At 51.5% G+C, this 26,152-nt stretch overlaps 1 protein-coding gene across 10 annotated transcripts in view; it reads right to left on the bottom strand.

The window, feature by feature from the left end:
- BIN1 (bridging integrator 1) overlaps positions 1-26,152 on the bottom strand; it is a 162,765-nt gene that overhangs the window by 39,084 nt on the left and 97,529 nt on the right. For 8 of the 10 annotated variants that reach the window (XR_012154183.2, XM_073305015.2, XM_073305016.2 and 5 more), the window contains 5 exons: positions 22,830-22,915; positions 20,563-20,638; positions 18,741-18,823; positions 9,864-10,011; positions 4,038-4,166 (listed from right to left, as the gene is read on the bottom strand). Coding sequence is in view for 9 of the 10 variants with exons in the window: in XM_073305015.2 (XP_073161116.1) it covers positions 4,038-4,166; positions 9,864-10,011; positions 18,741-18,823; positions 20,563-20,638; positions 22,830-22,915 (522 nt within the window). In the remaining variant the exon portion in view is untranslated. The remainder of the gene's footprint in view (positions 1-4,037; positions 4,167-9,863; positions 10,012-18,740; positions 18,824-20,562; positions 20,639-22,829; positions 22,916-26,152) is intronic. The other 2 variants (XM_073305022.2, XM_073305024.2) reach the window with 1 other exon arrangement.

Below are 26,152 nucleotides of genomic sequence, written 5' to 3'. Positions count from 1 at the left end.
TTCCCCAAGCTCGCTGGCCCTATAATTTCAACTATATTTCCAGTTCCACCCACGGTTGTTTTCTGTTGTTCCGCCCCAACTCCAGCAAAGTCCAAGAGTAAAAACGCTCCTAGTACTTACTAAACACACCAAATTACTCAACGACAAGCTTCAGTATCAAGTTAGGACATTAATTCATTGGCCCATCCAGGCTGAAGAGGACCACAAAGTTTAGCATTTTGCAGCACCACCACTACAGTTAACAGAAAGTGCCATACACGAGATCCACACCCTTGTTACTTTCCACCGCAACACAGTTTACTCCTAGTTCCACTTCTCTTTATCGCTCTCCCAGTCTTATGGGCTTATGGTGCACCCATTAGCACTCACACGAAGGAGTGTGGCCAGCAGCCACCCAGGTCCCCAACCCAAAGTGTTAAACACTAACCAGCACCCAGCCTCTATATCCCACTGGATAATTCTATAATAGTTCCTAGATAATTCTCTAGTAGAGCAATGTCTTCACAGAGGTTCCACCTCCCATGCTTTACTTAGTATTCAGAGATCAAAGGCTCTGGCTAGGCTGGAATCTTACCTGCTGTTCAAGAGTTATATGTACCATGGATTAGGCTTCCTGCCCTTTGCCTAATGCACCCCCAATAACTATCTTATAAGGGGCACAAGTGCACATTGAAATGGCCCTGGGGAATACACCGAACATTCATGGACACTGGGTGGCCCAGTGGTGTGTTCTAGAAACAAGAGTCCTCCCTCAGAGATCACGTCTTTTTGGATGACACAGCAGGTCCCATCCTGGGTCGTGCGCATTGAACTGCCGTGTGCTGGAATCCCTGGATAAATGCAGGTGTTCACACATTATACGAACAATGTAACAGACAGTGATCGGTTACGCAGACATGCGACAAGCTACCCAGGCATGCAGAAGGAGAAAGAATTGAGCAGTGGCCCGTGGCTTTCTCCTGTGATGTAAACATACACAGAACGCTTGTTAGATTGTCCAGATATGAATGTAACTGGAGCAGAGGAGAGTTCTGTATTGGGGACAGTGCAGAGATGCTGCAGCTGTTGACCTCCAAAGCTCTGCATGATAACACACTTGTTCCTTACGGTCCTCCAGATACTCCTTCCCAACTGCTCCCTTTGTCTCCTTCTTTCATGCCGCTACCCTTCCCAGGAACAGCCTCCTGCTCCCTCGGAACTAAGCACTCTCTCCGCTCTTCCTGCAAATACCCTCTTAAAACCCACCTCTTTGGGGATCTCCCCACAAACAGGGTCCTCGCACTTTCATGCGCCATACCCATTACCTTGCATAGTGCATCCAAATTAGTTTAAGCTTCTTGGAGAAGGGACCTCATCTTTACTAAGTGTTTGGAAAGTGCTGTGCGCACTTACAAGGCTCTGTTAAGATCAGATCATCTCCCCCGTGATTTTCCCTCAGTTTGGTTGCTGAAGCTGGATGCCCTGACTAAGCCAAAACAGAACCTTACCCCTAGCTGTGATGCCAGCAGTATCCGACAAGGACACTGGGGGAAAGCATCCAGCTGAGGTGGGCTCAGGCCACAAAATATGGATCTGGGTATCGGGCCTTTTGCCTTGGGGTGAGTCAGGAGCCCATGAATTTAGGATGCCCAGAGGTTTTAGTCTGGGCCCATCTCTCTGCCTGCAAACCTTTAATACTTAAAGTTAAACAAAGACTAATGGACCCTGCATAATATTTGTAAAATGTATCGAAATTGGGGAAAGGTCCAGTGTTGGATCCTGTCATGCCCTGGTCACTGCTGCCTTTCACCCCAAGTGGAGTTAATGGGGGAAATCCTGTCCCCACTAAAGTCAATGGCAAAACTCCCATTGATTTTAATGGGGCCAGAATTTCACTCCAATGCACAAATTCCCCCAAACCAGAGCAATCCCTAATGGCTTCTAGACAGTCTCCTTCCCAGGCAGGTCAATGGACTTTATTAGAACCTTCTCATGTCCTGCTGGCAGTTTGCTTTGAAAGCTAGAAAGCTTAATATTTTCTTTAAGATCCCAGCCATTCACTATGGTTTCCAGCTTACAGAAGCCCCTGCAGAAATTGACATTCCAATAATCAATCAAGGGGCTGAGTACACTGACAAAGGCCAGTATGTTCAGAGGGACAGCAGACACCATACTGCCTTCATTGACCCCATGGTGCTCGGTCTGGTGGAGATGACAAGGTGTCATGCTACATGAAGAACACTGCAGGAGCAACAAACCATGGGAAATGCCAAAAATCACGCAATGCCAACTATTTTGGGCCAGATTCTGAGTTCAGTCACATGGGTGCAAATCCAATTAATTCAATGGAGTCACTCCAGATTTACCTTGGAGTAACCAAGTCTGGAATCTGCCCCTTTGTTGGGGGACAATTTAGCCCATAGACTTTTATAGTCTGCTTCCCTACGTTGGTTTAATATTATGTTGGATATCAGTATCAATACAGGAACTTGCGCTGAAGGACATCTCTCCCCTCCCCCCAAAAGGAGAGGCCTCTGTCTGTGATGGCATGAGCCTGGCACAGCCAAGTTTTCAAGCAAAATGTCCTCACTAAAAACAAAGGCAAGCGTCCACCGCCAGGCAGCTGTCAGCTAAATGTTGCTGAAAGAATATAGTAGCAGTGACAGGGTTGGGAGCCTGAAAGGCTTTGAGATAGGGTTGCCCACCCTCCAGGATTGGCCAGGAGTCTCCAAGAATTCAAGATTAATCTTTAATTAAAGATTATGTCACGTGATTAAATCTCCAGGAATACATCCAACCAAAATTGGCAACCCTAATTTGAGAGCTTTAGCAAAGGAGGAAAGATTTTGTTTTGAAGGGTGGGATTTTGTTCATTGGGGGTCCTTTGGTCAGAATGAACACGGACCCCCTTTAATGGTAACCCCTCCCACTGCCTGTTTGATGCTGAGTACTCGAACACTATTGCTGTCCACATCACCCCTCCACTCTGATTTCAACCAGCCTCCGTGATATCCCACTGTAACTTGAGGCCTAGCTTTCTTTTCTCCCAACCCTGCGTGTCTTGTTTCTCCACAGTTGGGTGGAAGCTGGAAAGCCACAGGCCACTGAATTTGAGTTACAGAAGGAAAAGCGAGGAGGACAGTTACAGAACAGCAGTGTTAGAAGTGTCACCTGGGTCTTTCAGGGATGAATTAAAAAAACTGAACATAAAAGGCAGCGCGAGTCTCATAATTAAGCCAGAAAACTGGTCAGGCTCCCATCAGCTCAGAGAGTAGTACCCAGGGATCTAATACTGAATAACCTGCCCACTTCCCCAGACCCCTTCTCCAGCTGCAAACCACGTTAAAGAGAAGGAGAGGAACATTTTCCCTTTGAAATTGCGTTTGATCTTTAGGACTTTAACTGCAGAGACTGAGGGCTGATTAAGAGCCACCAGCCTCAGGCCAGCGCCACTCAGAGATAATGCTATTATAGAGAGCTGAAAGCAGTGAAAGGTGCCAGCAGAGGTCTCTAGAGACTGAAGTCCTTGATCCTCAGCCCTGTCTTGTAGGTGATTTCTTGCCCACTCCACCGTGTTCCTGAGACACTCCCTTTCCATACGAGAAGTGGCATTTCAAAGCCAAAGGAGCCTAATTTTCAGAGGCGCCAAACGCCCATATCTACCTTCAGCTGGACCTGTCCTAGCCTCTGATTATCAGGCCCTGGGAGCGTACAGCAGCAGAGCAATGAGTGCCTCACCCAGGCCTGTTGGGAAGCATGTCTAGGCCCGGCCGCTCTTCGCCTGCACGGTGGACACAAGTGAGCGATAGCTTTGTGACCCCTTCACTAGGCGCCCCCCAGAGTCCTCCCTCTTCATTCTACACAGGCCACGAGAACAGCCGTCACACAGCCCTGGCTTCCGGGGTATCCGATTGGCAATCTCAGCCCCCGGCCATGCAGCGGCAGCCAGCCCCTCTGGCCCTGCCTCCTGACCAGGTTTCGTGGCGTGACACCTCTAAGCAGGGGACAGCGCCCGGGGCTGGGAGCAGACAGAAATAAGGCAGGGCAGAGCGGCTAACCTGCGAGGGGGTGGTCACGCTTATCTCGGGGACAAAATTGTCATCAAACAGGCTGATGATGTTCTCGTGCTTGATCTCCTTGGAGGGGGTGTGCTTTGGAGGTGGCGGTACCGGAGGGCCTTTCCGCAACTGCATGCAAGCGAGCGAGCACACGACGACACCCAAAAAAACCAGAGACAGGAACCAGGTTAGCCAAAATAGAACCACAGACACAAGGAGGGGGTCAAATAAATCAACATGGAAAGAGGGGAGGGGAAACCATCACACGCCTCCAGAGAAGGCTTGGCATCATTAGTTACGCTTCAGCCGCGGGCGGGTCTCCCTCTGTGGGGGAGAAGCGTAACACAATTAATATGCATCACTCGGACATGCATATGTAATTAGAGCACGTGCAACCTTCCAGAGGACCACCAGGGTGACAGACAGGTTACTCAGCACACATTTCCACAGAGACGTCAGTGCGCTGGCCACTGCTCCCGCTACCTACCTGTTTGGTGTGGGCCTGGGGGCGTTAGAAGCCAAAGCAGATTGGACTTATTCACACGTGGACACCCAGTGGGCTGGATCCTGATCTCCCTTCCACTGGTTTCAGAGCATCAACTGCAGCATAAGTGAGACCAGATGGGGCTCCTCGTGAGAGTGACACAACCAAGACTCAGATCTGGGGTCACTGAAACATGTGAGAATGAGCTCGCCCGGAGCCTGTCGACTCCCAGCTTCACAGGCGTGTAACGCTAGTGACAGACACCACTGAAGTCACAAGAGTCATGGGGGCATAAATCCAGGGGCAGGCAGTGGGGTCAGGCCATGCCTCTGTCCATATCTGACATCCTCCCTCACTTCACAGCGGGAGCCTTTGATTCAGTGCTGTGGGAACATACTATAGGGAACGGCAAACCAGTTCAGGCACTGTTTGAATTTCCTTTGCCCCCAGATACCCGAGCTCAAACTGAACCTGCTGAGACGATGCTGATGGACTGGGGAAAAACAGTCTACTGTACAGTGTGGTGAAGATTTCCAGAACTGTAATATTGCTTAGCACCCCATAACACTTTCTATGTCAAAAAGCTTTATGAACATTAATCTTCCCATCCTACCTAAGAAGGGCGGTCATTATTATCCCCATTTGCAGCCAGGGAAAACTGAAGCAGAGAGCATGTGACTTGACAAAGGACAGACTGCCTATCAGTGTGAGATCTGGGATTAGAACATGCAGATCCTGGCTCTTGGGCTTGTGTTCACTCCACGAGGCTGCACTGCCCCCCCCCTCGGATGCATGAATGCGTGTCCTACCAGACATTTATTTGGCTAGCCACAGAAAATGCTAGCCAAAGGCTAATCTGCCCTGGCCAACGTGCCTGTAAGATTCCATAAACACATCTTCTGAACTACAGCTGGCTGCAGGCCCCTGGGTAGACTGTAAGCAAAAATGGAAGTGGCGCTTTCACTTCCAGATCTCAGCTGTGTGGAAGCAGAAGTGCCAAAATGCCACAGGAACAGCCTCTCCTGCAGTATCCTGAGCCCAGCCAGATGCAGAAGGTACCACAAGTCTCATGGGAAAGACTGTTCTCCTAAGAGTGAAGCCAAAGTTTGCTGTCACAAGAGGCTCTGGGTACTAATCCAGAACCAAACACCGACTCTTTGGAAGTTTGCCCCTCTCCAATGCACCCATCCTCCTAATCGCTCATGGGCGTGGCTCTGTGGGCAATGACAGTAGTGCAATGACTAATCCTTCCGCAGCGTTTATGTAGCCCACCGCACACTGCACCGCATCTGTACAGAGCCCTGTCATGGTGTCTCGATTCCGAATGGAAAGAATGCTCCCTGGACATGGTGGTTATACACTGAAGGAAATGGAATACCCTCCTGGCCAGCCTTCTGGTTCCAGCCCAGACTGGAGCCTGTATCCCCCTATTCTGGTAAAACCAGACATTGTTCATTTTGAACAAGACCATCCGGAAGGACCCCACTGCCCAGAAAGGAAGTTACACCCCCAACCCCATCTACTAAGCTTGGGCCGTGTTCGCCTGTAGCAGCGTAAGTCCATGGTAGCTCCATTGACTTCAGTGGCGTCGCTCCAGATTGACAGCAACGTAGCTGAGAGCCCAATTCCTGCCCTTGTGGTTTCATGAGGCCCACTGGTTCCGACGTCCAGGATCACCCTCAGACCCATTAACGCGTGTGGAGACATGCTGGCCGTCGCTTCATTAGGAGGCTAGACAGAGGCAGCTTTTCTGAAGAGAGAGATGGTAGGAAACAGCTCGAGAGCTGAAATAGTGACAACCCAACAGGATCTTTCTGCTAGGCACGGATCCTCTAAGTGCCTAGCACCCAGTGATGTCAATGGTCTCTCCTTTTGCCTCCTTTCCTGTCCATTCAATATGCCCCTCTGTTGCTTTCCACACACCACGCTGGCTGTTAGCATCTGTGTACCCTGGGGTGGGGGGAGGACGTAGCCAGGGTATTTCACATCCCTGATGCTGTCCACTCAGGGCTTATCACCCCAGACTGAGTCATTTACCCCGTGACTTGCCATCACCCACGTACATCCCATACAAAGCTTCATATTAAACGCTGATAACTGAGGGAGCAGCTTTTGTGCTTTCTAACTCATGTGGCTACGTGCTCTGGGTTTTTCCACCCACGCACTAAGAGCTGGGAATAAGGAGGAGGCCATGTGGCCTATCCAAGTCTGCCCAGTGTCATTCCTCCCTTCAGTTGTTTGGAAACCCCCTCGCTGCCTTCCACGTGTCTGGATCCAGCTCCCTCTCTTGTGCTTGATGCACCGACCCAGAAGGTCACGCTGATGGCACACCGCCCGTATCTGCACTCCTCACGGCAGCAGCCAGGTGAACTATGCGTGCACCAAAAAACAGCTGCCAGCAAATGGCAGCAGCCGCCGCATTAAGGCCCACCTTGGCCTGTTCCAGCGGCTGTTACTGCCAGGCCGCTTAAATACACTGTACAGCAGAACCCCGATTACCTGATCCAGTTGGAACCGGGGCCAGATCAGATAACCAAAAAGCTGGAAAAACCAGAGAATGGGCAGCAAGGCACCTGTTGTCAGCCCCACGTCAGCTGGGGCTCCCGCTGCCAGCTCCGGGTGGCTGTGGGTTCGGTTAATACCGAGAGCCAGGTACTAGAGGCTCGGTTAAATGGGGTTCGACTGTATTCTGCTTGCTTAACAGCGACCAATCCATCCCCCTGCTGTTGCAGTCAGCCAGCCTGCCAGGGGAGCACCCAGGGCATTGCAAGATCGAGGAGAACGTGCTATTTAAAGGGAAGAGGAGGGAGGGGAAAGCTTGTCTCAGAGGAACGAGGCAGAGGATGGGCTGAGAGCGCCCTGCAGAGAGAGGGCCACATCTGCTCTCCACTCAGCAACTCAGGACCTCTCCAAACTGCAGACACACTTCAGAGATGATGGAAACAGACAAGGCTCCATTGCAGGAGGAGGGTGGGAGGGGACGATGCTCCCTAGCTGGCCAGGGCAGAGCTGAATAGGGAGCAGGGGGCGCTGCAGGGAGAATGGAGGTGGGTTATTCTGAAGTACTTCGCAGAACGGGAGGGAGCCCGAACATTTGGCTCCATGTTCATTCCCACATCCCACACGCAGCCCCTGCTCCGGTTTCCGATCCAGAGTTCTGGGACAGTCGACGAGAGCCAGGCGGAAGTTCAGACCCAGGCCTGTAACTCGGTCAGAGCGATGGGAGTTCAGTCTGAGCAGAAGGTTGAGTAGTATGTGGGGAAAGGTGTTGGAGGGAGGGACGGGGACAGTCTGTTACTCAAGCTGGAGGAATTCCATCCTGCCACGGTGCTGGGGAGCGAACTAGCCCTTCCCCAAGAGCCTCCCAGATCACTCGTGCTGCCATCACTGGGCAAGGTGAGCGTATCACCAAGACAACGGGCAAGGCTTGTGCCCTCTTGGCGCCGTGCTCCCCCAAGCCCAGCCAGACCTCATCTTCTCCTTGAAGCTGTCGGCAGAGATCCCATGGCCTTACCCCTCCAACGCGCCAAAAGGCATTGAGCCACTCATTTAAATGGACACTGCAATCCAATGGCTGTGGAGCGGCAAGCCTGGTCCTCTCTCTGGATGTTGATGGCTAGAGATTGAGTAGGCGATGTGATGTCCTTCCCCTTTACATGCACACCATTGCTGCTCCAGGGAATTAAACATTCTCCACCCACAGCCCTGGAGTTAGCTGCTGTCAGAGGGCTGGTTTGGTTTAAAGTTTTTTTTTCCCCCATTCTGTTATTGCTCCAGCTACGCTCTCCACCTCTCCTGCAAGGTGAATGCCACCAAGTAACACTCTGTTCCAGTCTAAAAACTCAACGGACAAGACACGGCACATTCCCTCCCTGCAGCACAGGGAGGATTTTCAGGGTCTGGGGTTATATCACTGGCCAACAATTGCACAAGGAGATGCAAGGTGATGGCCCAGGAGGAAGAGCAGACAGGTCCCTGCAATGGAAGAGAAAATAGAACCAAGACCAACAGCCGTTGAGGAAGGTTGGAAGGAAAAGATGAGTTTTTTCCTAACAGGGCTTTAGAAAACGCTGCCAGGTACCTACGTACCTCAAAGGGCTAAGACCGACCATGAAAGGACTTTCATGAGGCTGTGAACATCTCCCCGCCCTGACCCAGAAGCATGACTCCACCTCACCTGGACTTCAGGAAAGCTTTGATCTGTAGCCATCTCGGCTGAAGAGTGATTTTTTCCTCCGGTTAGGATGCTATTAGGCCAGAACCACTGAGAACCAGGATTCTTCCATTGGAAAGATAATCTACTGAAGTCACCTACTGAAGTCCATAGACTTATGCCACATCTGAATTTGGCCAGCTAAGTTTATTCTGCATTTCCCATCCACCCACTCCTTTCACTCCCTCTTATGTGGGGATGGTAGAGAGCTGCAACAGATTTAATTTTCTTTAAAGCAGAGAATAAAAATTATGAAGCCCGTCAGCTGAGAATCCAGCTATGGTGATATTGCAAGTGGCAACCGACACCATATTTTAAAAAATACCACTTGGGATTTCACATGTGAGGAAAAAGACCAATGAGCAAAAAAAATTAGCTTAAATTAAATGTGTGCAGCAATTATGGTGCAGGGACCACAAGGTGCAGACTAAGCCCTGCTTTTCAGAGTATTTGGAGATCAGCATTGCCAAAATGGATCAGTGGCTCAACCTGTCCAGCACGTTGTCTCCCAACAGTGGCCGGCATCAAACGCTGCAGTGGAAAGTATTAGATTCCCCACAAGGGACAAGCCTCTTCCTGGCCTCCAGTAGTCAGCAGTTGGCCTACTCCTTGAAGCACGAGGATTTATTGCCCTTATTGTTCACCCTGTTTGATGTAATTGTGGATGTTCTCCTTACCCATGTCAGTGTCTGATCCTTTTTTGGATAGTGCTCAACTATTGGCTTCAATGATATCCTGTGGCAATGAGTTCCACAGGTTAATTAGGTGTAGGGTAGAGAACAAACTTCATAGCTCAACTCTGACCTTTACCCTCTCTGAATGGTCAGACACCACCCTGGTAGAGGGGTATTATTTCGTTTCCTATGGAGTACACATGTTAACAGCATTCAAAAGGAATTTCAGGGCTTGATTAGCATTCTCCCGGCAATAGAGCAATGGACAGGGAGCAACTGATCTTATCAGACAGGCAGCACCTGCCACACAGGGATCCAGGCCATTCCACAAGATGGAGAGCAGACACCATCTCATATGCTCAATAGCAGCCAGAGACCTGACTTGTGTGGCCCACTGAGCCTTTGGCAACAGTGATGTCATTGCTGGGGCTAGGTTAACATCGCGAGGACACTACCTGAGACGGTGACTTAGGGATGCCAGTCCCGGGTGTTTCCAATGAGGACGGTTCCAGCTCATGGTTGACGGTCTTGATCTCAGGGCTGGTGATGGGGGACCCGTCGGGTGGAGGTGAAGGGCTTTTGTTTGCTTTCACAGTACTGTCGCTGCAGGAGAGAAAGCAAAGGAGAGTCAGAACAAGCCGCAGAATGAGTTATTCTGATCAGACAGACTGGTCCAGCCAGCCCTCTTGGTCTCAGTTCTCCCCCGACTTCAGTGCCCACACCTGCAATCAGGGACCCTACGTCCAGTATCAGCAGCGTGTATAAGCTTCTGAACAGCTTCTTGCCGAGTCACCCTCAATCCAATGCATCGTGCAGTAGGAACTCATGCAGATCACGATATATTAACCTATGTCACTGCCTTGCATGCGCATGGGTGCACTTAGGGAAGAGAGACAGTCTATATATATATATAGGAAACCTTAGTTCTGACGTTTCCCAACTTTTGAGCGTTTGACTTTGCAACCTCAATCGCGCCCTTTCAACAGTTTTTTTTGAGCATCATCTCCTAGCTTTTTAAAAACACACACTGAAAAAAAACAAATTCTGTCCTGTGGCATTATGCGGACACCCACATAAGCCTCTGCCACTTGAGCTAACAAAGAAACGGACAGCAGTAGCAGGTGGTCATCCTCTGTGGGGACCAGCACGAGAGGGGGACGAGACCTTTGCCAGAAGGTTTCACAGATACTTGCTGACAGCAGAAGAGGTCAGGTCTGCTGAGAGGTCAGGAGTCTTGCACTCCATCCCAGGCTCTCAAGGGCAGTGTGTTCTAGCGGACAAAGACTCACAGAATTGTAGAAGATCAGGGTTGGAAGAGACTTCAGGAGGTCATCTAGTCCAACCCCCTGCTCAAAGCAGGGCCAACACTGGTTCTGCTCAAAGCAGGACCAACACTCAGCTGTCCAATTCCCCAAGCTTGACCCTTTCTGCCCTGTCGCGTCCCATCTGTCCCTATCCTGGTATTGTCTGTTCCCCACCCGGCTCCCAGTCCCATTCTCCATACCTAGCCAGTCCCGCTTGCCCCTCCTCAGGCTGCTCAGGCTTGTCCCAGTCTTCTTGTCTTGCCAGTCCCAGCCTCGCCCTTCAGACTCACAGTCCCTGTTCCAGTGTCCCACCATAACTCCCAGTCCCAGTTATTCCGCCCCCCCCCCCAATTCCAATCCTAGTCCTTTTTGCCTTTCCCAGTCCCCCCGCTTAGCTCCTTGCCCCAGGCTCCTTGCCCATCCAGTCACAGTTTCCCCTTCCTGACTTCTCATCCTACCTGTCACTTCCCCTGCCTCAACCTCTAGTCCCTATCCCCATTGGCTCCAGGCTCAGTCTCCCCCAGGCTCCTTGTCCAATCTCAGTCTCAGCCCCCACCCACTGGCTCCCAGCTCCCCACCCCCACCATCTCCACCCTGGCTCTCAGTCCCAGTCTCCCCTCTGACTCCCAGTTTCCCTCCCCCACCCCACCATCTTCCAATTCCAGCTTTCCCTTCCTCTCAGGCGCCTTGTCCCAATCTACTCCCCCTGCATGGGCCAAACACATTTCCTCCTAGCCTCTTTCTCAGAAACAGCTGAACCCTTTTCGGCTGAAATTATCAAAAGCAATTCAGCTTGAGGCAGACACTTGGCGTGGAAAATTTCAACCCAAACAGTTAAAGTATGGCAATGTTATAAGCAACTGAAAACAGGGTCTTATAATGGGAAGTGTCGGGCAACCTTAGTAAGGGACAGTACTACCAGCCCCACCTATAAAGAAAAAGAGAAAATGCAACGGTGTTTAAGAGGCAGCTCTTCTGTTACATAACTAAAGCCAGCAGACACATGTCTTGTAGGGAAAAGGCATGGTCCCTCCACTGTGGCATGAAACACACTGAGGACAGCCACCTGGTCCATAACACAGTACACTCCAAAACCTGGATTAGACCCAGTCTAAAACCGGATGGGACTCAGAACCTCAGTCCCCATCCCATCAGGCAACAATGCACTCCCTGTATGTCCACTTGAAACAGAAATGCACTACAGTACCCATGTTCTGGTAGTCATTGGCCAACAGTGGCATGTAGATGCTCACACCATCGGAGGATGCACTACGGTCTCATGCTTACATACAAAGTCTTGCGACAGGGTGGAGGAAGAACCAAGAGGCATTTAAATATTTCTCTCCATTCAAAGCAAGCATCAGCCTTTGAGCCCCCGATCCCACCTCGTTCCCCAACCTCAGAGACGCCACCCAAGAAGCAGTCACTCCACGCTCTCATGTGGATTAGAGGTTTCTAATGACGTTCACATCAGCAGCATGACAACAAGATGCAAAAAACCCAACAGCTTTCTATGTCGACAGCTCTCACCCTGGGCGTGATATGGACCTGGAGAAGAAGCGGGTGCTTGTTGGGAGGAAACCAGGAATGGGTCACAAGCATGCATCCAACCCTCCTGCTCTTCAGTTTGAATGGATTTGCCTACTGGGTCCTCCTCAGATGTCCCTTAAACTACTGCAGTGTGGCCGGTGCGAAGGATTGTGGGACACAGCTGAGGAGTGACTAAGTGGGGAGGTGCTAGGAGGGAAGAGGCTGAGAACTTCTGCTGTAAATCAGAGTCACAGCAACCTCAATATAAGCAGTGTGCAGCAAGCTAGTTAGTCACCTGTCAGTATCAAGTACACCACCTCCTCCCATCCTGTGATTTCTCATTTCTAGGGCACAGAGGAAGGGGCTGGCCTCAGTAGGCTCCCAAGCTCCCCACCAGCTTCAGAGCAACTCGGTTAAAGCTGCATGGCTCAGGCTGACTCAGCGACTCAGTGAGAGTGCAGGGCATAGCCAGATGAGACCCAGGTTTTGAGCCTGGTCCCCAGCCTCTTGCTTCCCAAGCCGACTCCCTCCAACAGTGCCCCCTTCTGGTGATTTCGGAGTAGCACATGTAGGAAGGAAGGGATGGGATGGGCTTGCCTGGGACCAGAGCCTTGCATGGGACTGTTTTGTTAATCCTGCTCCCGTCCTGCTCTGTAATACCTGTTCCCGCCCACCGATGCATTGTTTCTTGCATTTTTATCCCACTCCCCCAAAAACCTTAGATCCCATAAATCCTGCAAGAGACAGATTCCCCCAGGCCACAAAAAAAAAAAAGGTTGGTTAACACATTTATAAATGGAATTCAGGAACAATTCTTTTACCACTAAAAGAATAAAACAAATCTCACTTAAACCATTTTGTGATTTAGTGTTTTCCTTCAAATTGCCACACTCTGGTTTTGATTACCCAGCCAATCCTGCTCACAACAAAGCACATTTTACCCACTCCCGCTGTTATGGCAGCGGGTCCTGTGGGACCCCAGTCCCGCTGCAGGGCTCTGCCTGGGACTGTCTGTGCCAGAAATATGGTAATTACAGAGGAGTGTTCCAAGAGATGTTTGGGGGGGGGCATATAATTCAGCTGTGAGAAGAGTTGGGGATTGATTGCACACCCCTATTCCCTACCACTGGGGGGAAATGATGCATTCTTTGGTTTGATTATAAAAAGCTTTATTGCTAGAAGGAAAACATCTATCCAGGTTCCACTCTGGGATATGTATAGAAGCTCCTTGTTCTAGGGGGCCCAAACACCCAGGGCTTCCTCCAGTCCACCAGATGTGGACAGCAAAGCCAGGGAGAATCCCACCAGCAGGGAGAGTACCCAGGGGAACAATAAACCCCCAGTCAGGCAGCCATATGGGGCCGCTTCAATCCTGCTCAGCTTCCATGAAATTCTAAATTATGGGCCAGGTGGCCTCGCGCCATTGGCATCTGGTCCTGGATTTTCCAAAAAGGAAGGAAAAACTTAAAGGAAGAGAACAACTCTGTGTGCAGATGGGGCTCAGGGGTAGCACCGCCCTCCTTCTCCCCTCTGCTCTCATTTGTATGAGCTTTAGGCAATGCTTAATCAGCCCAGCAGTGCCAGGGCTCTCAACTGCCAGGCCCGGAGGTGCCGGGGCTCAGCCTTAGAAAGCTTTGGCACAAATTAAGCCCTGGCCTTAGGGACATACTCAGTCCCAGGATAACATTATGGGAGTTTGGCCCTGAGAGTCTCAGTCTTAGTATAAAATTAAGCAAACGATGAATCTTAGCCCCAGACTCCTCCCCTTGGGGTGCGGAGAACAAGATCCGGATATGGATTGGAGTAAAGATGCCATATCTCAGGGCCCCTCTGTGACTCTTGAAGTGGGTCATTAGTCTGAAACGGACACATCTCAAAGGGCCCGGCTAATGCCCTAGCTACAGAATAGACACCACCCAGCCAGCTGTGTGCCAGCTTCCACACCCGTGTGCCTGGAGGGTCTTCAGATTCCAGTCCCGTTCACTCACTGGCGTCTCTGATGACACTTCCACCAACCGTGGTACGGGCACCTGGCCCGTCAGGAACTGATGCAACCCACCAACTCATTCGCAGTCTTCAGGGGGCAGTTAATTTCAGTCCCTACCAGGGATGTGAACTGGTGCCCCACAGGTGAAAGGCTCCACACATCTAGCTGCCCCTTTCTCCTTTAGGCCCATCCCATTTCCTTCCACGCCGCCTGCCTTGGGTTTAGCAGGCCCCGGACCAAAGCCCTTGGTAAGTCACGGCCATTTACCGCCAGTTGAAGCTTTTTGCTGCTCCAGGAAGGAAAATGCCAAGTGCTAATTCTGTCTGCTCCTGAAACCTTTTCCAACCCCAGTGTGGTTTTTTTAACTATTCCACGGCACTGCATTCTAGGAGCCAGCTGGGATTAAAATTATTTTTTCTGACTAGTCTTGGCAGAAAGTGTCAGCACAGAGTCTAAGGAACCCCCAAGCTAGGAAATGCTTCTACACAATTATGCAACTATTCTTTTCTCCGCCTTGTGCATTCAGTCCCGCTCTTAAGTCTCCCTTTACATAGGCACCCAATCTCCTACGTGTTTCCACTTTAGTTACAACATGCATGTAGCCATCAGCTACAACCACTAGGTGGTCAGACTACTCTGTGTATTGAAACAGAAGTTACAACCATGTGCTTTTTAAAAGGCAAGAGGCTTGACTCCCCACTGCTTCTACCTGGTGCTGTGATTCGCACCTGCGCAATGTGGTAGCATTTTATAGCCACATTGCACTGATCCATGTTACTGGTGTCACAAGGGGCAAAGCATGGGGAATCCAGGTTCAGCCAGGAGAAGGGTCGTAGCAACTTATTTCCCCTTACGCGGGCAATAAATCAGAACACATTCAAAAGGAAAGCTCCATCTCGGGGAAAGGAGACCTTTTTAACCGTCAAAGTTGCGCCAGTTTAAATCAGCTTTTAAAACAAATCACACTTTTAGTTAAACCAGAGCAGCTCTGAACCCAAACAAAGCCTGACGGCTCGAACAGCTATGGAGTCTGAGTTTCAGGCCAGAACAGACCTCCAGATCATCCAATCTGACCTCCTGTGTGTCACAGGCCGCCAATATCTCCTAGCACCCTCCAACGAAGACCAACAACCAGAAAGGGAGCAGGGATTCAAACCAGGAATAAGAAATTACTAGGATTAGTCAGACATGCAGAAATCTCCAATGATTCCACGGGGCCAGAAACACACTGAGTCATGCAAGGAACTCCGTTCCAGTCCCCAAGTTAACACCCCCCAGGCTGTTAGAACATGGCCTTCTATTCCACTCAGACATGTCTCATAATGCTGCTCTCCATACCGATACCTGCTCATCTTCTTCTTCAGCCTGGAGAACAGTTTAGTTTTCTTTCTGGTGGGGATGGCACACAATGATTTCCATTACCGGATAGCACAGCCATGGGGGAGCAAACGTTAAGGTGCCATGCACCAATGAACCTGGTACCACAGGATGATTGTATTCAAGCCCTTTCTTCTCCTAGCATCTGGGTTTGATCTATGTGCTAGGTGGCAGAGCACAGGACAGGACTTCCTGTGCATGACAGGGACTTGCATGAGCACTGGCAGCGTTAAGAGATGTGAATTTCCCCTAGGGACCATGGGGCAGATCTGCAGAAAGAGGCAGATGTGTAGAAAGCCAGACAGGCAGGGATCCATAGTCTCATTTCACAGGTGGGCAAACGGAGGTTGGGAAGTTACAGTCCCACAGTGAGCCAGCGGAAGACCTGGGGTTAGAAGCCAGGGATCCTGACTCCCAGTTCCCCATTCTCCCCACCTGCACTAACACCAGCTTACACTGCTCCCTTCCATTTACACACTCAAAGCACACAGGAGTCACACCAAGCAGAATTCCTCACAAAGACTGCACGCTGACATAACAGGGGACCTGTCCCATCTCTCCACCCATCTAAATCCATTTCCTTTCACTCTCTCCATCTCCAGCCCCCGTCCCTGTGTATACAAATGAGGGGAATCATCTGCTCTTATTGCAGGCCATGATCTGCAATGAGAAAGGAAAGGGGCATTTCCCCAACCCCACCGGACAAGATTCCCCAGCAAGATGCTGAGGAGCTACTTGGAGAGATGGAAATTCCCAATTGGGTTTCCTGCCATCTGCAAAAATTTATTGTCCCCGACAAAAGTTTGACGCCATCCAACCCCGTCCCTGGGTACCTGTGTGGAACAGCTCTGTTACAGGATGGGTCTGGACCCTCGGTAGAGCCCAAAAACAATGCATCAGGAGAGAGAAGGAGAATGCTTTTCTGTTTGCAAAGATCTCCATCACTCTGGCTCAGAGCATGTGTGGAGTGGTTCAGTGGGGCAACTGGGCATGGAGGGAAAAGATGGAGCCAAGCCCATGAGTTCTACACATTCAGGGTTTTCCATGTTTATTTTCCCTCCTAAGGACATGAGCTCTTCCAGCCAGCCACGGTGCTCTGGGCTACAGCAGAGGGAGCTGGGCTGCCTCACATCCTACAGATGAAGCTGGAGGCTTGCCTGGGCCAGAATTGTACCGATGGAAAATTTTATTTTCTTGGAAGCTTTTGTTGGGGAGGCCTCGCTGCTGGCCAGGAGTCACAAGTATTCATAAAAATAAACAAAACGTATGTTGAGTTGTCGTTACTGCATTCTACTGGGCCAAAGTTAAAGCATCAGCTGCCTCCTCATCCCTCTCTTGTGGTTTGTGCCTTCCATCTGAGCAGACTTCAGGAGAGTGTCCCAATCATTTTGATTAACCAGGACTGGATGCCATCTGGAGGGAACCAGAGCCCCATCGCTCATGAGAGGAGATCTGCCCCGTATGACCCCATCCCAGTGGACTGGCAGGATGGAGCTGGCTGCATTAGGAAAGGGACCAGGGAAGAACCACCCTGTACTGCTGAGGTGGAACAGCAGCTGCATTGAAGTCAATAGCAAAACTCCCATGGGACTTGAAGGTGGCCAGGATTTCACCCCTGGTGTCTTTAGAACTGTAAGGATCTCACCTGCTCCCAGCTGAGAAAGACCCAGCACACCAGAAACCCATCCTCAAGGCATGGGGATGGGCTAGGGTTTTGCAAGGTCACTGGACTCTATGGCCAAGAGCAGACCCCAAACTTCTGTGCTGGCTACATCACAGATCTCGTTGTGCTTACTGTGGAACAATGGACAGACACTCTTCTGGAAGGGAGGGGGGTAGAAACGAAGGTCTGCTACATAGCACAGGACCCAGCTACCACGGGGTAGGAAATGTTCTAACACAGGAGTGCCCTATTGGGTTCATAACATCTTTTGGTAGAGGATAGAAGAGTCCGTTTCTCTTTCAGGTCCCCATGCACAATGTTGCAGTCTGGGTTGCGAAGTCTTCAGGGGGATGTCTGCTAGATGGGGAGATGGAAACACCATCTCCATCGGAAACATTTCTACTGGTCTTAAGTTTCATGGAAGTTTGTATCAACACAGGTAAAATCTGGCCTCCTACTTAGGATAACACCTTCACCTTCAAAGTTGACGAATTGTACAAACCCACTGGTACTGGGTTTTGTGTTTGCAACAAAGGGTTAAATTGGGAGGGGAAGGAATAGGAGTCCACAGGGGTCCCCACAGCTGCTCTAACCTTTCAACAGCTGTCCTGGAGCAAGGCGCATAGGCTGAAGTTACCACTGATATCATGCTAACTCCCCCATATGCGGATTTGGCATTTATGTTGCATTACTGCTCACCCAGCATGTGGGATGAGCAGCAGCTGGAAGCCAGAGGCCCACATTGCTTCATCACTCTCGCATTTGGACGGGAGCCAGATACAGCCTCAGCCACAGCCCGACCTTCCCACCACCTTAACTGGAAAGGCTTGAGATTTTTCAGTTAACCAACAGATTTGCAGTTAATCAACGAGGACCAGATTCTGCTCGGACAAAAAAAGGATCCTGTGGACGCTAGCACTTTGCAGAGTCTCCTGGGGCATATTAGAGGTCTGATGTTCCCTAAACGCAAAGGCCAAACTCCTGTGAGGCTCGAACGGTACCCACGAGATTTGCCCGGGCAAAACTGCCATTTGCATGCACAAAATGGGTAACTGCACACAAGAGTTTGCCAACTAGAGATTTGGGTTTGGTGACCAGAGGTGGGATGGAGAGGGGGCAGTGGATAGGGGGAGATGGGACATGTTACTCTTGTCTCCGTGACTCAGAGGAGTTTTGGTCTTAGATGTGTGTCTGAGGGTGAAGCCCATGATCTGGAAGTGGAACTGTCCCTCTGTGCAGCCTGACCCGCAATGAGAAGCACTAGGTGGGTCAGTTCTGCATCTTGGGCGTGGAGTGATCTATTGAGAGCCACTAGGTGACCGCCACATAGGATGAGGAAGGAGAACTGAAATCAGTAGAATGCAGATAAAAAACAATTCACTCTCCCCTGTAAGAAACATTTCCACAGAGGCCTCCCACCTGCTCCTTCGACGTCTGCAGGGGAAAGCGCATCGCTCCAATGGTGACTCACCTTGGCTGTGCTTTAATGGGGAAGGCGTTGCTCGAGTACTGCTTGTCTAAGTTCATCAGGACATCGTTGAGGTTTTGGTTCAACTGTAAAAAGAAGAGAACCCTAAGAAGCAGGTGGGGAACAGGCTGGCTAGCCAAGGCAGAGACCTGCATCAGGACCATGATGCCCCAGAAGAAGGCACACTGCTGGTGAAACTGGGCCCACCTTCGTTCCGGCCCCTCCTTGGCCACCCCCTTTTAACGGAAACATAATCCGGAAGCACTAAAGTAATCCACGCATTCTTTAAAGTTCCAAACCATGAAGTGCCTAAGGAGCTTGTGTGTCTGATTTACCAACTACCCTGCTCAGGTCTTCTCTATTTCCTGCCTTTCTCCAACCTCCCCGATATTACCAGGGACCTCTGCATAAGCCTTGAACCTCATCTGTGTCGACACCAGAGGTTACTACTATTAAATGGCTGAGTCACAAACAAAATTACAGGCCAAAGTCACCATTTGCACTAAGATCCCACTCCATCAGTGTCAATGGTATTGCACCCTCCATGCCAGCAATTAATTTGATCCTACAGCTCTAATAAGCAGCAGATGACTTAAGGAACAAAAGGTCCTGGTTTCCTGCATGTGTCCCCAAACAACAAAAAACTGGGGAAGAGACCTGTAAAACATGACACAGGAGGAAGATTCTCTCTAAACTAGTGGTCCTCCCGCCCTTTACTGCGGTCCGCCCCCCCTCACCCCCCAGGAGCCAAGGCTGGGAGTGGGGACATGGCTCCAGGGGCAGGGATGCAGACAGGGGTAAGGGAGCCAAGACTGGGGGTGCAGCTAGGGGTGGGGCTGGTACCAGGAATGAAGCCCTGGCCGGAGGCCAAGGCTGGAGGGAGGCAGGGAGTGGAGCTGCGACCGTGCCATGGTGGGTGCCATGGCCGGGCATGGGGCCAGGAAGTGAGGCCATGGCCGGGGCCGGAGCAGAGCTTGGGGCAGAGTGGGGCTAGTGGTTTGTAGCATTACTGTAGAACACTGGCATATTTTGTAAGTGTCCCTGTGACGTATCAGCAGAACTTGATGCTAATGTTTAAATCATGCCAGCCATTTCCTCACTGTGAGTAGTTACCTCTGGGAATTTAACAACCATAATGTTGCTTGTTGCTTAGCTGCTGTATTGTTGCCCGGACTACAGACGGAGAACAAAAGTATCTGTTTTCACTTGGGCTCCCCGTCTCCTCATAAAAGATTAGCAGGACGTATAGGGAATGTATAAATCATGTGGGCAACGCACAAGCCTGGAGGACTCCGGGAGTTATTTCAAATCTGTTTAAGTTAAATGAAAACAAAAATTCTGGATGAAAGTCATTGTGTTGGCCTTGCCACTGACTACCCCTCAGACCTCTTGAGGGCCTGGCTAGGGCAGCTACAGAACAAGCATGGAGCAACTAAGCCATCTGCTCCTTGAGATACTCCTTAGGGCATTGAAGGTTTACGACAGATGGCACCTTTGCTACCAGTTTATTCATTTTAGTAAGTGAAACTCTTTACCCAAAAGTTTGAAGGTGCTGAATCAGACTGGCTTCATTCATTGCTTCTTTGACTCCAGGTGGGATCCACTGATTTTAGGGGGAATATGCCCCAATCAACAATACTCCCAGCTGAAACCTGTAAGATTCCCTGCAGCAACCGGATGGCTATTTAAATAGGGATGTTACAACTGTAAAGCCATCAGGACAAGCACTGGCTTCTTGTACAGCCCTGGGTGCATTTGCTGCACTGCACAAGTGTCTGTTAATGATAATAGCACGGCAAATGAATAAAAGGGCCAGCAACCTTACCTTGCTCATTTCTTTATGGAAGTTCTCTTCTAGGCCTGCTATACTCTGGAATGTGTTGACATAGAAACCAACACGACTGCCAAATGAAAACAGAGCAAGGGTTAGTGGATACATGTGGCTCTTCCAAGATCGGTGGACTTGATTTCCTTTGCTAACCCCTTCCCCCCCCACACACACACAATGCATTTCACAGTTAAGCTGCTCTTTCTCACCGTCCTAACAGCAGTGTAGGTCAGGAAGTCCCCAGACAGCCCTGTGGGCCGGAGTGACTGTTTTGCTTTGCTGCCATGTGGGAGACACTAGTTACGGAATAAACCAGGCCAGTAGGGCCTGTAGGAGATGGTTGGTTCTAGCAGAAAGGGAGAAGACTTTTTGTGGCAGACCCACCCCACGCCATCCTCCAGAGTGGCACTGGCTATGGACCAACACCCCCCCATCCTCCCTTCTGGAAAAAGATGCCACAGTAACCTCTGGGGGAAAACAAGAGGGTTGAGCAGGGAAGCCCCAGAATTAGGGCAGGCTTTAGGGGCCTGGTCCCAGACACATTCACTGGGTGACTCCCAAATCTAGTGACTTGAGTCAACCCAAGAAAAGTGCTGCCCTGCCGGCTGGGTTTTCTGCTCTGAAGAAGGGGCGCGACCCACCGTCACATGTGGGGCGCGTCTCTCTGTTACAGGGCAGAGACAGCTAGAGCTGTAGAGGCGGGCTGAGCCCTGAGAAACAGGAGCTCAGCCAGATGATGCTCTCCCAGCAATTCGTAACAGAGGACAATTAACTGGAGCAGCTTGTCACCACCCAGGTGGAGGGGCACGCATGCATACACAGCCTGGACTGCTGGGCAGTGAGGTTAGCAGGTGGCAAAGAATGACCCAACGCCCCCACAATCAGGTGTTCAGTGTGGGTGTGTGGCTCAAATGGCTTTGTCACCCCTCATTCAGGGTGGGTCGGTGCAGCAGATCTATCCTTCTCAGGGGAGAGATGTTGACGGAAATGTTTCATCTCCGCTAGTGACCAGCGGAGAGAGGAAGTAGAGTGGGATGGTGCAGAGGAGATAGCTGTGCTCACCTATCACAGCCGGGGAAGCCTTAGGAATAAGCTACACAGCCAGAACGCTAGAGACAGACTATAAGGCCCATCAGGATTTTGCTTTCATCCCGCTGATGCCTGCTCTCCCCTCCTCCTGTCCTCCCTCTGCCCGCACCAGCCTTGCCCCAGAGGACTCCATTTTAAAAATCAGAAATTGGGACACTTCTGAGTGGACTTTGCCTGCACTCGACCCTGACACTCCCCTCCCCAAACATCAGCTCTCCTTCCTCATTCATCCCCAATCCAGCCTCCACCAGGATTTCTCCGAGCTCCCCTCGTCTCCGTGGCTGCAATCCCTGTACAGCAAACGTACAATCCACTGGTCTCCCTTCACTGCCTGCCTGTTTCCCTGTGTCCAGCCTGCCCTTGGGAGCAGAGCACCATGGGGTGGCCAGCTGGGTCCCTGCTGTGCAGCAGGGTTGGAGAGTCTGGGACTCAGACGCCAGGGAAAGGACTTGCCAGCCAGAGCCACGCCTGGGGGCTCAGTGCCTAAGGGCACACTGCAAAGAAAATCCTGCAGCGCTGAGCTGGGATCAGTTGCCTCGGGCTACGGGACTGAAAATAGCAGCATAGATGCTCCTGGCTGGGCTGCAGCCCAGGCTGAGAAATCCAACGAAGGGTGACGGTCTTGCAGCTCAGGCGCCAGCCTGAGTGGGAACATCCACTCTGCTGGTTTTAGCCCCGTAGCCCAAGCCCCGCACACTCGAGTCAATTAACCCGGAGTCTGAAACTAACTGCCGTGGATTTTTCTTTGCAGTGTAGAAGAGCCCTAAATCCCCTTCCCCACTATGTCGCCAGCATATTGAAGCTCTCCCTAGGCAGATTTTCAAGACCCCTACTACCCATTGTATCACTTTGCCCCACTGAAACAAACATGCAAAATTAATGACCCCCTGCCATGCTCTAATGTGCTATGTAATTTATGGACAGCCCCTAAAAACAACACACACTGGGTGGCTACTGTGTTCCTGGAAGATCTGGGGATGGCAGGGTCTTGGAAACAGGATGGGGGTGGCTTCTGTGAATGCTAGAAGAGGCCCCATTAGCTGGGTCACACCCAGAAATCCAGGGCAGAGGGTTACCCTCAACCCAGGCCCTCCTTCACACCGATGGGGAGCTAATCACAGTAACGACCTCCCTAAGGGGCGAATGGCCTCTGGCAGCCGCCCTCAGGCACTCACCTATTCCATAGTGAAGGCAGCTCCTCCTGCAGATCGAGGTTCATCTCCTCAAACACCTTCTGAGCTTTCACCAGCTCTTCTTCCGCCTTCACAACAGAGACGGGACAAGTCAGCACCCACCCAGCTCCATGCAGCGCAAGGCATTCATTGCTTCCCTGGCCAGTTGGAGAGACCAGGCAAGGGAGATCCCCCGCACCACACTGGTCTTGCTGAACCCCTTTAGCAGCAGCCTGGGGTAATTCTCTGCTGAGGACAAGGGGTCTAGTTCTCCTCTCACTTGCACCACCAGAAAAGGTGGGTCACTCCCCTAATGGACTGCCGAGAGGAAAGATCAGAGCCCAGTGGGGGTACCTCAGCCTAGCTCCATGGACGGCAATGGTGCTAAGCCGGTTGGACACCCCACTCCAGCTTTGAACCCCCTGTGCACAGGGAGAATTGAAGACACAGGGCTCTGCCCTGCCAGAGCAAAAACTTAAATCAGCTGATGAGGAATCCTCCGTCACGGAGGAACCCTCTACAGATGCAAAGCACTGGGGGCAGGGCGAGCACGCCCAGCGGATCCCTGCCTGGCAGAGTGCCGCTGAGCAGTGGCCAGCGTAGGAGCAAGGCTGGATTGGGCTCAGCAGGGAGATGGCTCTGAGCAGCAAGGACAGGCTTTCACAGCCATGGAGCCACAGTCTGGAGACAGCAGCCAGGATGGCAGCTAAAACCGGTGCCGACGAGCCGTGGGCCACACATACCAGCCCAGGGAATCTAGACTCCTACACTGGGGTCTGATCAAGATTTTAACTCCAGCATCCAGACCAGCAGCCTGCTCTGCCCTTTGGCCCGCTGTCTGGGTGAATCCCCCTATCTCCCATTGCCAGCACCAAGGAGCCCATGACCAGGGCAAGAATTCTGGCATAATGCAGAGATACAAGACGCTCATGGCTCCTACTGCAAACAGCACAAGTCAGAACCAGGTACGTCCACCGCCCCACACCCCTCAAGTCAGCACCGGCCATGCCCACCACCCCCTTCACCCTCCCTCCAATGCAGCAGTGGACACACCCACCACCCCCTACTCCCCTCCCAAGTCAGCACCGGGCACGCACCCTCTCCCCTCCAATGCAGCACCGGGCACACCCACCATCTCCGTACTGCATGCCCCCACCCCGAGTCAGTACCGGGCACGCCCACCACCACCCTACCCCCCTCCCCCTGTGTCAGAACTAGCCATGCCCACCACTCTACACCCACCCTAAGTCAGCACCAGGCACATCCACACCCCACTCCTCCCACCGTCCCTCTTCCTCCCTTCAAGGCCCTGTACCGCGAACGTTCCCGTTTCAATGTTTCCATTCTCTGCCTCGCCCCTGCCCACGTGGTGGGGAGAGAGAACAGCGAATCCCTGGAGTAACCACCCCACAGCACAGCCTAAACAGGAAGGCCAGCACAAGCTGCTGTTTATATTAACTACAATAGCAGGAATGTCCAATGCCACAGGGCTCTCCAGCCTGTGTGCAAATCCAGCCCCCACAGGGGCCCGCTCTCTCCGCCTTCCTATTGCCACAGGAACCTTCGGAACCGGAGGCTGGCTTCCTGCCCCTTCCAAGAGGCAAGGGACAGACATCGCCAGGAGAAGGAGATCTGCTCTGCAATGGGGTTAACAGAGGAAACCCGGCTTTAGGCAGCATTGGGCTCTCCGTCTCAAGGACAGGTATGCACACAAACCAGATTAATGGGGGAGCAGTCAGGAAAGGAGACATACTGGCCTGCTATGTGGCAGACCCAGGTCCGATTTCTGGTCTCCTGCTTCCCTGGCCAGGGGGAACTAGCAGAGGAAGGGCTCAGGGTCTCTCAGTCTAGCCCCCACCCAACTTTCAGAAGTCACCAGCCCTCAGCAGAAGCCTGGAGTGATGTCCTCCGTGCTCAAGGTCAGAGAACAAGGGGTTCCTGCCAGAAGAGAGACAGCTGGGTACTGGAAGAAATGCCCATCTTGGCCTGTCTGTGAAACGGTGGGTCTCTAACAGAGATATGGAGCCACTCCAAGGAAGGCACAGAGCAACGGAAGTGACGCCTGTCTTTCTTGCGCACTGGCATTTAGACAAGCCCACCATTTACTGTGGGCTTGCAAAAAATGACCCCCCTCCTAAACAGAGATGCCGCTTTATGCAATGCAGGAGGGCAGAGGACAGGATCAGGAGGGTCTCTTCTGGCCTTGACCTCTATCAGGGCACGAATGTTTCCGATCCATTCACTCAAAAGGAAAAACGAGTGAAGTCACCTTTGAAATGTGTCCCCTTTCATTTCCACACCAGGCTTGAACCGCAGTCAGGAGTTCAAATCCCCAGAGGCGAAGATCCCCATTAAATGCTGTTTGTTTTTCAGTAGCCCCATTGCACAATGAAGGAAATGACATGGTCCCTCCCTCAGGTTTATCCGTTCTCCAGGCCGAAGGACACAGAAAGCAATCCTGAGCGGATCTGCGAGTATTGGGACAGCCCAAAGCACAGCCACTAAAAGCCCGCAGGCAGCGTTCACTCTAGAAACGTGAGGGAAGAGGGATCCATGCAGCTCAGAGCTATGGCTAGGGCTCTGTTGTGGACATTCAAATCCCTTTGCTGTTCCCAGTGATAGAGCTAGATTCATTTCTCTCGTGCTCTGGCCAAGCCAATGGTATATGGTCCCCGGGATCCAGCTCTATGCAGAATTTATTTTGGTTGGATACAGCAGGCCTGATTCTGTGCAGTGCTGAGCATCTCCTCACAGCTATCCTCAACTCCCACTGCCATCAGTTCCACTGTTATCCCCATGTTACAGGTAGGGAAGAGAGGGAACATCTACACTGCACACTACGGGCCAGACTGAGTCAGGTTTGAGCCCGAGCCCAGCTTCCGTCCACACACATCTCAGTCTGACTCGGGTCAGTAAGCACTCAGGGCCTGGATTCTAGGACCCTGATAGGGGGGTGGGTCAGAGTCCAAGTCCCGCTGAGAGGCAGGTCCAAGCCCTGTCATTTTGCAGTGTGGAGGCAGCTCAAGCTGCAGACCCGAGTCAGAAGGTCTGTGCAGTGTAGTATGGACATGTTTGCACAGCTGCGAGACCCCAGTGCAGCAATTGTAAACCCAGACTTACAATGCAGTACGGATGCTTAAGCACAGGCTTGGAAACACGGAGTCCACAAGCCCGGGTCCCGCATACCCAGGCTAATGTGCACTGGGTGGAGAGTCCAAGGCACAGATGTTCAAAGGTATTTAGGCACCTCTCTCTCACTGAACTCCCATTTTGACTTCTGCATGCAGGCTCTGGGCCTAAGTGACTTGCCCAAGGCAACACAGGAA

This window comes from Lepidochelys kempii, chromosome 11 (genome assembly GCF_965140285.1).
Source record: "Lepidochelys kempii isolate rLepKem1 chromosome 11, rLepKem1.hap1, whole genome shotgun sequence".
Taxonomy (NCBI): Eukaryota; Metazoa; Chordata; order Testudines; family Cheloniidae; genus Lepidochelys; species Lepidochelys kempii.
Note: the sequence above shows the minus strand (reverse complement) of the source record. Positions and strands in the feature narration are given on the sequence as shown.